This window comes from Pseudoliparis swirei, chromosome 18 (assembly GCF_029220125.1).
Source record: "Pseudoliparis swirei isolate HS2019 ecotype Mariana Trench chromosome 18, NWPU_hadal_v1, whole genome shotgun sequence".
NCBI classification, from domain to species: Eukaryota; Metazoa; Chordata; class Actinopteri; order Perciformes; family Liparidae; genus Pseudoliparis; species Pseudoliparis swirei.
This window is the reverse complement of record NC_079405.1, coordinates 6,661,613-6,674,003: the sequence shown is the minus strand read 5'-3', so window position 1 is coordinate 6,674,003 and position 12,391 is coordinate 6,661,613. Positions and strand designations below refer to the sequence as shown.

General features: G+C 41.7%; 1 protein-coding gene across 1 annotated transcript in view; it reads right to left on the bottom strand.

The window, feature by feature from the left end:
* The window catches only part of LOC130208954 (metabotropic glutamate receptor 4-like), a 134,630-nt gene that overhangs the window by 22,735 nt on the left and 99,504 nt on the right, over window positions 1-12,391 (bottom strand). The window contains exon 6 of the mRNA XM_056438414.1: window positions 6,308-6,508. Coding sequence (XP_056294389.1) covers window positions 6,308-6,508 — 201 coding nt within the window. The remainder of the gene's footprint in view (window positions 1-6,307; window positions 6,509-12,391) is intronic.

Sequence of the window (12,391 nt, the reverse complement as noted above, 5' to 3'; positions counted from 1 at the left end):
CGAGGAGAGAGAGAGAGAGAGAGAGGCAGGTGTGTGTGCAGTGGTGGGAAACCCTCAGATCTCCACTTTACTACGCATTCAAAACAGCCGTGAGAGCAGTGGTGGCGGCGGCGAGGGTATTCAGTCCACGGCAGAGCAAACACACTTTTCTTCTTCTCCAGACGTGGTGGCGAGAGACATGAAAAGCTCATGAGAAGCTCCGTCCAATCGAGGCTCATTGAAGTCTGAGCATGGGAAGCCGAGGAGGGAGCCAGTGAGAAGGAGGCTCTGAAGCGGAGAGGTGTTTGATTCCTCGGCTGACGGATGAGCAAATGAGCTCTTGAGAAGTGGAGGATCGAGAATTAAGCTCCAACTCCAGAGACGATCGAGTGGCGGAAAGAAGTATTACAGATCCTTTATTCAAGTCAAAATACTGATGCCACACTATGAAAGTCCTGCATTCAAAATATTAATAAAGGAAAAGTATTATCAGCAGAAAATAAGTACATTTAAATAACTCATGATGCAGTAAAATGGTCAGTTTAACTATTATGCACGTTGTTTTTACAGCTGCGGATGTTTAAGGTTGACCACATTTTAACTCCTTTATCTACTTAATATTGCACAGGTGTACCCCACCTGTGCAATATTAATACACAGCGGAAAATAAATATGTATTCTGCCTGTGTATATATATGTTACTGTAGATTCATACTGTTTTTTTATGTTTTCATCACTTGTTTAAAATATTTTTTTTTGCACTTTATCCTGTAAATGTCCCCACATCGGGATTAATAAAGTAAAGTATTATCTTATATTTTTTCGTTAAACCACAGCAATGAACGTGTGTTTGTAGTGGCGATGTAAAAGAGCCACGCGTCTCTGTTTTCAGCTTGTTGCCGATGCGTTTTACCGGTAATCAAAGAAGGTTTTCAATGAATTTCCTTATTTTAGGAAGTGTGACCATGAACTCCATAAAGGAAAACTTCAGAAAAAGAATAAATATATATCAATCACATTGAAAATCAACAAATGCGCTGATACACGGTTTTCTTACTGGGTGTGAAGAAGTGTCATCTCAAAAGGTTTGAAATAAAAGTAAATGAGGAAAAATGACAATATTTGTCTCGGAGGTGGAAGTGGAGTAGAATGAAGTACCTGGAAGTTGTACTGTACAGCATTTGAGTAAAAGTACTTCACATAAAGGCTCCCAGACTACCGAGAATATCCCGGCGGAGCGAATGCTTCCGTCAGATGACTTTCCATCTTTTCGAAAAGGTTATCTGTCATGAGCCGGCTTACCGGGTTCCCTGCTGAGATATCACGGATAAATGGATGTGTGAGCGTGCCAGGTGTGTGGCCGCTGTGAGCGCCTTTGTTTTGAATAGAAAGCTCTTTGACATTTGACCTTTTGCAACAGAGTTTCATATGCATGTCGTCTAACTGGACTCTCGAGTGCCGTGCCGCTCCGCGGAGGAAGACATGGGAGTTATTTTTAGCAGATGTCCACTCCGGCGGCTGACAATGAACAGGGATGCGTAACAATGGGCGCTCGCTGGCTCCGCCTCCAGAATGATTCATCACAGGAGCAACAAAGCAGAAGACTGGCCCTGCGTGTTGACTGCATAACAGACGAACACCAACCACAACACACGCAGAAATATGTTCCTTCAAAAGATAATTCACAATCCAGCATCAGCAGTTGAGTTGTAAGTAAAACTTCAATATATTGAAGCGTGCTGATTGTATGTGTAAGATTGCTGTGATGGTGTCATTCCAATGGTCACGCTTAACCCTCCTGTTACCTTTAGGGTCAATTTGACCCCATTCAATGTTTAATGTCGGTGTTCTTTGGGGTCAATTTGACCCCAGGCTGTTTTTCACTGTGTCAAACATATAAGAAATATCAACTTTTTTATATATTTAAAGGGATATTTAGGTAGTCAACAAACAAACATAAAGTACCTCACACTTAAACTTTGGAAACAATATTAATTCTAATAATTTTCTGGAGGTTTTAATTGCTGGGGTGAAATTGACCCCGAGGGTAAAATATGTTAGTAAATGTGAAGGTAACAGGAGGGTTAAGTCAGATAGTCGTTTCCATTCTTGGATCAAATGTACCCGGTGCTCCTGTGTACCGTTTCTTATTTTTAATATTGAATCTAGCTCTAATTCATCTTTTTTGCCAATCTTGTCTTGTTTTCGTCGTCCAAATATCAAGAAATCAAACGCCCGTGCTAAAAGGGAGTGATTAAAGATGGTTGCAATTGAAACTAAAAACTCTGAAGTTGTGCCAGTCTCAGTTGTGTCAAAACCAAATGATATAAAGATGAAAGAAAACATTTCACACTGAGCAGGCCAATTAAAATAATCTTGACCGTTACATGAAGCTCATCGAGACGGATACCATCAGACGGAGAGCGGAGGACCCGCGGGCCGGCACACTGACCAGCACATGGGGCGGCTTCCTCCCGCACGCTAATGGGTTTTCAGCAGCTCAGCTGGAGGTTAAGGGCGTCCGAAGGGTTGTTGTTGTTGTTGTTGTTGTTGAAGAGTATTGACTTGTTCTACCTGATTTATTCCAAGGCTTCACTTTGATGTGAACAAGTATTGAGTATCATGTGGAAGCAACAAAGAAAACTTCCACCATTCCCATATACTGTGTATACTGTGTGTACTGTGTATACTGTGTATACTGTGTATTCTGTGTATGCTGTGTATTCTGTGTATTCTTTGGGTACTGTGTATTCTGTGTATTCTTTGGGTACTGTGTATTCTGTGTATTCTTTGGCTACTGTGTATTCTGTGTATTCTTTGGGTACTGTGTATTCTGTGTATTCTGTGTATTCTTTGGGTACTGTGTATTCTGTGTATTCTTTGGCTACTGTGTATTCTGTGTATTCTGTGTATTCTTTGGGTACTGTGTATTCTGTGTATTCTGTGTGTACTGTGTATTCTGTGTATTCTGTGTATTCTTTGGGTACTGTGTATTCTGTGTATTCTGTGTGTACTGTGTATTCTATGTGTACTGTGTATTCTGTGTATTCTTTTGGTACTATGTATTCTGTGTATTCTTTGTGTACTGTGTATTCTGTGTGTACTGTGTATTTTGTGGGTACTGTGTATTCTGTCTATACTGTGTATTTTGTGTATTCTGTGTGTACTGTGTATGTGTTGGCTACTGTGTATTCTGTGTATTCTTTGGGTACTGTGTATTCTGTGTATTCTGTGTGTACTGTGTGTTCTGTGTGTACTATGTGTTGTGTGTATTCTGTGTGTATTGTGTGTTCTGTGTGTACTATGTGTTGTGTGTATTCTGTGTGTACTGTGTGTTCTGTGTGTACTATGTGTTGTGTGTATTCTGTGTGTACTGTGTGTTCTGTGTGTACTATGTGTTGTGTGTGTTGTGTGTATTCTGTGTGTTCTGTGTGTACTATGTGTTGTGTGTATTCTGTGTGTACTGTGTGTTCTGTGTGTACTATGTGTTGTGTGTGTTCTGTGTGTACTGTGTGTTCTGTGTGTACTATGTGTTGTGTGTATTCTGTGTGTTCTGTGTGTACTATGTGTTGTGTGTATTCTGTGTGTACTGTGTGTTCTGTGTGTACTATGTGTTGTGTGTATTCTGTGTGTACTGTGTGTTGTGTGTATTCTGTGTGGACTGTGTGTTCTGTGTGTACTATGTGTTGTGTGTGTTGTGTGTATACTGTGTGTTCTGTGTGTACTATGTGTTGTGTGTATTCTGTGTGTACTGTGTGTTCTGTGTGTACTATGTGTTGTGTGTATTCTGTGTGTACTGTGTGTTCTGTGTGTACTGTGTGTTGTGTGTATTCTGTGTGGACTGTGTGTTCTGTGTGTACTATGTGTTGTGTGTATTCTGTGTATTCTGTGTGTTCTGTGTGTACTGTGTGTTGTGTGTATTCTGTGTGGACTGTGTGTTCTGTGTGTACTATGTGTTGTGTGTATTCTGTGTGTACTGTGTGTTCTGTGTGTACTGTGTGTTGTGTGTATTCTGTGTGTTCTGTGTGTACTATGTGTTGTGTGTATTCTGTGTGTACTGTGTGTTCTGTGTGTACTATGTGTTGTGTGTATTCTGTGTGTACTGTGTGTTCTGTGTGTTGTGTGTATTCTGTGTGTACTGTGTGTTCTGTGTGTACTATGTGTTGTGTGTATTCTGTGTGTACTGTGTGTTCTGTGTGTACTGTGTGTTGTGTGTATTCTGTGTGTACTGTGTGTTCTGTGTGTACTATGTGTTGTGTGTATTCTGTGTGGACTGTGTGTTCTGTGTGTACTATGTGTTGTGTGTGTTCTGTGTGTACTGTGTGTTCTGTGTGTACTATATGTTGTGTGTATTCTGTGTGTACTGTGTGTTGTGTGTGTTCTGTGTGTACTGTGTGTTCTGTGTGCTATATGTTGTGTGTATTCTGTGTGTATTGTGTGTTCTGTGTGTACTATGTGTTGTGTGTATTCTGTGTGTTCTGTGTGTACTGTGTGTTGTGTGTATTATGTGTGTACTGTGTGTTCTGTGTGTACTATGTGTTGTGTGTATTCTGTGTGTACTGTGTGTTCTGTGTGTACTATGTGTTGTGTGTGTTCTGTGTGTACTATGTGTTGTGTGTATTCTGTGTGCACACACACTGGTCTTGTGTGACGCGATAGCTTTTCAAATCGCCCATTCAATAATTTTAACGAAATACTTTCTTTTGACTCCTCAGATATGAATTAAACATTGAATTGACATTTCACTAATGCAACAAGTCGGTATTAGAATGACAGATGAGCCGAAGAGCAGCAGTTCAGATGAATAATTAATCTGGACTAACACTGCATACTCCAGTCTCTGAGAGGGGGGGGGGGGGGCGCTCCTCAACCGCTTCAGTGTCTAATGAAACTCAGGACAGCTGCTCTTCTCGTCAGAGCAGTTCATTATTAATGCGTCAGTCGTGATGTGAACTTGACTGATGGCGCTTTAACCTCCGGCTACATGGAGGAAATGGAAACTGGGTCAAACGGCAGAATAAAGCAAAGAGGCGCCGATTTGTGACGCATGAGACGTTGACGTCTTCTCCATGGCGATTGCGTCAGAGACCGTGCCGGAGAAATAAAAAAAAGTATGTATTTAGGATTATCTTTTACGGGTATTTGCAATTGTTGTTGTTGTGTATTTTGTAAGACAATACAATATTATTATATATCATATACAAAACAAAGACTGAAGGGGTAGAGGTAGAAGCAAAAATGCTTATATATTCCTATCCCAAATTATTATTATCAAATAAATCAGGAAATTAATATCAAATAAAGAGAAAACGCTATATATAATATGATTTGCGATATTAGAGAGAATGATTATTTCCTTTGCATCCTTCTCATTTTCAATGAAACACGCGTGATTGTGGCGTGATTTTTTTTGTTGTTGATTTTTTTTACTTTATCCTGGAAATGTCCCCACATTGGAATTAATAAAGATCCTTAATTCAAGTTAAAATACTGATGCCACACTATAAAAGTCCTGCATGCAAAATATTACTAAAGGAAAAGTATTATCAGTTGAACATAGTTAAATTAAAATAACTCATGATGCAGTAAAATGGTCAGTTTAACTATTATACACGTTGTTTTTACTGCTGTGGATGTTTAAGGTTGACCACATGTGAACTCCTTTATCTACTTAATATTGCACAGGTGGGGTACACCTGTGCAATATTAATACACAGTGGAAAATAAATATGTATTCTGCCTGTGTATATATAATGTTACTGTAGATTCATACTGTTTTTCTATGTTTTCATCACTTGTTATAAAAATAATTTGTAGCACTTTATCCTGTAAATGTCCCCAGAACGAGATTAATAAAGTAAAGTATTATTGTATATAACATTAAACCACAGCAATGTGTTTGTAGTGGCGATGTCATAAAAGAGCCACGCGTCTCTGTTTTCAGATTGTTGCCGATGATTTTTACAGGTAATCAAAGAAGGTTCTCAATGAATTTCCTCATTTTAGGAAGTGTGACAATGAACTCCATAAAGGAAAACTTCAGAAAAAAATAAATATATAAATCACATTGAAAATCAACAAATGCGCTGAGGCACGGTTTTCTTACCGATCTTAAGAAGTGTAATCTCAAAAGTTTTGAAATAAATGTAATTGAGGAAAAATGACAATATTTGTATTATCGAGTGATTTTTTCCCTACGTCTGCAGAAGATGATGTGAGGGCAGCCACATTAGAATTAAAATGGTGTTTTGAACTGAGACGGTGAACGTTCGCGTTCTCACTGAGCGCGTTAGCCGCAGACTCTCCGGCATCAATGCGTGTGACTGACCGGCAAAGTTCAGCCGGCGGATGTTCTTCAGCAGGTGCGTGCCATTGATGGGGTCCATCTTGGCGCAGAGGCCCACCTTCCCCGGGCAGAGCTCCTGGTGCATGTGGTGCAGGGCGTGCGCCATGGCGTAGACGGCGTCGACAACAAACTGCACCTTTCCTTCCTGCTCGTAGTTGGAGTCCTTCCCTATCCGCTCCTGATCTGCAAAGGCACAGGAAGGAGGAACGTTATTACATGGGTGATACATCCTGTGCGGTCACTCGATTAGCTCGGAGCCAACCGGCTCAAGTGGGAGGTTGAGTTTCACATTCGTATCCATGGAGTTCAACAATCTCAGGGGGGGGGGTATTTGAAATACTGCATTAATTATCCTATCAGCCACATCACGCGATCAAGAAAAAAAAAAAATAGCGCGTTCACTTAATGACTCGAGTGGTTTCAATGAACGCGAAGAGCTTAAAGAATTATCTGTGTCTCTGACCCTCGTGTGAAGGAGGCTGATGATGAATCGCGTATTTAGGGGCTCGTGCCAGACGACTAATATACAGAACGGTAGCGAAACATTTCTTCTTCTTCTTTTGAAGCGATCCATCTTGAAACTCAATTATAGAATAACTTGAAGACGTGTAAAATTGTGTAAAAATCTATTTTTTTCCCGACACTTCGAGCCCCGGTGTCACACACACACATACACATACACACTTTGGACCGGACCATTCCGTGAGCCTCTTGAATGGAGGAGGGTGCGGCGTCACAATGGAGAGGAAGATGCATTGCTCCTCGGTGGGTCTTATTCCTTCTCCACTGAATGGATCTTGCCTCTGGCAATTAGCTAGGAGGTAAATATCTAGACCGCTGCAGAGGAACAAATCAATTCCAATTTCTAGAGTGCAAGTTTTTCACCTCTGGGAAATCTCATCGGTTAAAAAAAAACCAAAGTCTTCCTCGTCTCTCCGGCAGGAATACGTCGGGTTTTCCCTCTGAGTGATTCTGTACACATTAGGACTCTGACCCACGCATCTATTCCATTAGCCATTACTCGCAGCATAGGCCTCGTGCAAATTTGCCATTAGCAACTCTAAAAAATAATAAAATAAAAGCGGATGTATGTTCCGTTGTGATCCAATCCTGACCTGCTGGGCTGAGTGTCCGAATTAAGTCAGAGAGGAATCAGAGAGCCTGGAAATGGAGGCGTCCATTCACCGGACATGGATAATCCCCTCATAGAGTCTATGTAATAACTTGTTTATTAATCCTGGGTGTTCGATAGGTGTTTTTGATTGTTAATGGGGGGGGGGGGGTTACAACATGCCAATCCCAACTTCCCCTTTCTCCTCTCCAGCTCTGCTCAATGGGCACAAGAGATTATAACAAGCAGGTGTCTTCAGTTGAGATTAAAAGTAGACTAATTACCAGGGATGAGCTAATGATGGAGCCGCACATATTTATATACATGCCAAATGGATTCTCCAGGCTATTGCTCCTGACCTTCTGACCTTCCTCACCCATCTTATTAACAGCTCCCTCTCAACTGGCTGTTTCCCTAACTCTCTGAAGGAGGCGAGAGTCAACCCTCTCCTGAAGAAACCCGTCTGAAGTCAGCAACTACAGACCGGTCTCTCTTCTTCCTTTTCTCTCCAAAACTCTGGAGCGAGCTATCTTGAGCCAAGTGTCCTCCTATCTCCACAGTAACAACCTTCTTGACCCTCACCAGTCTGGATTCAAGGCCGGCCACTCGACAGAGACTGCCCTCCTTGCTGTCTCTGAGCAGCTTCACACTGCTAGAGCAGCCTCTCTCTCCTCTGTCCTTATCCTTCTCGACCTTTCTGCAGCATTTGACACCTGATCTCTTCTCTTCAGGACCTGGGGATCTCAGGCACTGCACTCGCTCTTTTCTCTTCCTACCTTAAAGACCGCACCTGGGTAACTTGGAGGATCTGTGTCTGATCCTTGTCCTCTCACTACTGGGGTTCCTCAAGGCTCCGTCCTGGGTCCCCTCCTCTTCTCTCTGTACACAAATTCTCTCGGCTCTGTCATTCGTTCGCATGGCTTCTCCTACCATAGCTATGCTGATGACACCCAACTGATCTTCTCGTTTCCACCGTCCGAAACACGGGTGGCGGCACGAATCTCTGCCTGTCTGACTGACATCTCTCAGTGGATGTCTGCTCACCACCTGAAGATCAACCCTGACAAGACTGAGCTACTATTCCTTCCAGGGAAAGGCTCCCCCACCCACGACCTGACTATCACCTTCAACAGCTCTGTGTTGGCCCCTACCCGGACTGCCAGGAACCTCGGGGTGACACTCGACAGTCAACTCTCCCTTACGGCCAACATCGGACGGCAGCGTTCCTGTAGGTACATGCTGCACAACATCAGGAGAATACGGCCTCTTCTTACTCAGAAGGCGGCGCAGGTTCTGATCCAGGCTCTGGTCATTTCACGCCTCGACTACTGCAACTCCCTCCTGGCTGGTCTACCTGCTAAGGCCATCCGACCCCTGCAGCTCATCCAGAATGCAGCAGCTCGACTGGTCTTCAGCCTCCCGAAATTCACCCACTCCGCTCCACCGCTCTCTCCACTGGTTACCGGTGGCTGCTGATCCGCTTCAAAACACTGGTCTCTTGGACGGGCCGGGGCCCTCATCCATCCGGTAGGACACCACACACCCACCCCCGGTCAGCTCCGCCTCGGCTGGGCGTACCCGTGCTGACGGCGGGGGCAGCCGTCTATCGGGATATGATCACCCGTACCCCGGCACGTTCGCTCCGCTCGGCAACAGCCAATCGACTTGTGCCTCCTGCACCTCGAGCTAATCACTCGAAATCCAGACTGTTTGCTGTCCTGGCTCCTCAGTGGTGGAACGGGCTCCCCACTGACATCAGGACAGCAGAAAGTCTCTACATCTTCCGTCGGAGACTGAAAACACACCTTTTCCGACTATATCTGGATTAAAACACAGATTAGGATTTCAGTGGCACTTAGATAGCACTTACTTATGGTACTTTTGTAGTTCGACTATGTTGAGGAAATGTTACTTCCTGTATTCTTGTTGTTCTTAGTTTGTACTCTAGGTTGAAATGCACTTATTGTAAGTCGCTTTGGATAAAAGCGCGTAATGTAATGTAATTAAATAAATAAATGTATATTATTAATTAAAGTTAATAAGCACACAGTGGGGGGGGGTTAATAAAATTTCTAAAATAAATGCTCTGATTGTTGGAATTACCTGATGGTGTGTGGAGCTGTTTTCCATCAAATCATCAAATAATCCTGCAATAATCCTAATAATAATCAAAAGCTCTTGAATCAGATATGACATGTGGTGACATGTGGTGTGTGTTGTGATGTGTGTGTACAATGTGTTAAACTGTGTTAATTAAATTATTTTTTAATTTTAGGTTTAACGTCGAGAATCTCAAATCAAACCAAATTGGCTTTATAAAAATTGACTAAATAAAGTTAGAAAGTTCTTTGGCATCTAGTCTTAATGCATTAAAAAAAAACAAAAAAAACACAATTTAAACTATTGATATATTTATATTTTTTTTTGTTGGTATATGGAAAAAAAAAATAATAAAATAATGATTTTTATTAATGTAATTAAACAATAAACAATATAAAATATTTTTTTTTTTTTTTCTTTTTTTTAATTAAGTTTCTTAATTTGGAAGTTATGAAGCAACATTTCCATAATGATGATATCTGGGAGTACAGATCTAATGCCAGTGTTAATTTAATAAGCTGTAGGTCTGGGATCTCCCCTATGGCAACATCAGGTTTGATATAACAAATAAATGCATAGATATACTTTAAATGTAGTGAATTGTTATTTATTTAAATAATGGTGTCCGATATTAAATCGCTCCATATTTATGAACTGATCCAGCCATTTGAGTTCATACTGGAACAATATCAACGACATCAGTTTTGCTGCTGCTCTCATAACACATGACTTCTTTGTCCACAATGTTTTGTTGATGATTTTCCTTCGTTTACAAAAGCAAATATATATTTTCTACCATCAAAGGTTTCAGATACAAAAGCACTTCACGTCGCAGAGTTAAAACAATAACAGCACAAAGCAATTGACCTTTGATGTTGGGACATCTAAAAACCCCAAATGTACATTTGATGCAATCATACTTGTTATCTATCTACGAGGTACGTATTGGACGACCTCAAAAGTATCAAGTCACAGCAATATACAGTAAAACCATGAAATAAAACCGATGTATATGAATGATTCTTATTGAATAAAACGTAATAATTCAGAATGTAACAGCTTGACAACTACGTAACGATGTAAATACATGTTTAACCTTGTTCCTGCTTGTTTATTAATTACCATAAATGTAATAAAAAAATACTCGTTTTATTTAATTGGTTGAGTGTTTACGTGGAAATTGTGACATTTCCCTTTAACCTTTAACAAATGATTAACTGTGCGTGTGTTAACAGCATGACTCAGTGTGGTGACCCAAGTAAAGTTGACGTAAAGATGAATCTTTCTTCACGCCTGCGGTGAGGTTTTTACGGCCGAAGGTTTCCTATAGCGACGCATTACTAAACATCTTGAGACGGATCCGTCATTCTTTATGCGACATCTGTCGTCTTCAGGTGCGAGCAATCTTCCAAAAAGCCACTTCAATCTGAACGAGTGGCCGGCCACCGACTCAGCAGGAGTCTCCCTCTGTTAGCCATCTTTCGTTTACCGCAATCTCCACAACTCTCGCTTCAGACCAGAGGGGTTTTAATGCCCCCCCCCCCCCATCACATGAGCTTTTTGAAATGCATGAATTATGGTTGGAGGTCACGGCTCAGTAATTAAGGCTCGCAGGGCAATGATTGGCCAGAGATTGTCACTGTTTGGCCTACATGCTCATGCCATTGGGACCACATGTGAGCCAGAATGGCAGGGAGCGGGGATACTGGCCACCCACGCTAAGTTTGTATCGTCTCTCCTCTATAACAGCGGTCCCCAACCTTTTTTGAGCCACGGACCGGTTCCGTGTCAGAAATTATTTTCACGGACCGGCAATATAAATGACGTAATAAATATGACGTCATACAATTATACGAAGGGCATAAAGTGCCAAAACTACAACTCATCATTTCGCCGAATTACGGTGTGAACACACCATAAGACTCCTGAACGCGGCTCAGACGTACACACGGGTGTATCCGGTCCTTTTTCAAAATAATAGATTTTTCCGACTGATTAAAAAAAAAAAAATTTAAACTTTATTTATTCACTTTTTTTCCGCGGCCCGGTTCCAACCAAGCCGCGGACCGGTACCGGCCGCGGCCCGGGGGTTGGGGACCCCTGCTCTATAAGACCCCCCCCCCCTCCGTTTTTTTTGCTTTCAGAGAAACCCTTTAAGATTAAACGGAAGCAAAGTGTGGGTGTCTTCCACTCTGGAGGTGTCACACCAGACCTCCTGTGACAGCGTGTGGGGGCTCAGACCTTTGACCGTTTTGTTCATCTTGCGATTGGCCACAGGCCATCCGCTTCGCTCCTGCCAACACATTTGGGCTGCCTCCTAAATTAATCTGACGCTGTGCCGCGCTTGTTTATTTCATTATTTGGTTCATCTCACAATTTGACTTTATAGCTTGTTCGATCTGAATTGACAGCTAAAGCTGATATTTACTTTTGATGGTTGGGGTTTACACTTATGTTCATTATTGAATAATCTTGAAAAGACGCTTTCAATTTAAAGGATGTTTACTTCGACTGTACAGTATGAAAAACAGTGAAAGATGTCAATCACAATGTTCTCGAACCAAAGATAATGTCTTCAAGTAACTTGTTTTCCAATAAATAAGCAGAAGATGTCACATGATCACGGATCGAAAACAGAAAAGCAGCGATCTTAACGGAAGAAGGAATCAGCGAATGTTTGGCTCTTTTTCTTCATGAATCACAAACTTTGTTCTCAAAGCTGTCGATCAAGCAACGGAAAAATCGATTGGACTCAAACTGAAGGGTAAAAATATCCAAATTGAGTTTTAACGAGTGCATTTTACGTTTAAAATGTTATAAATTACAACATTTGTGTCTTTATTTAAGCCTCCTGT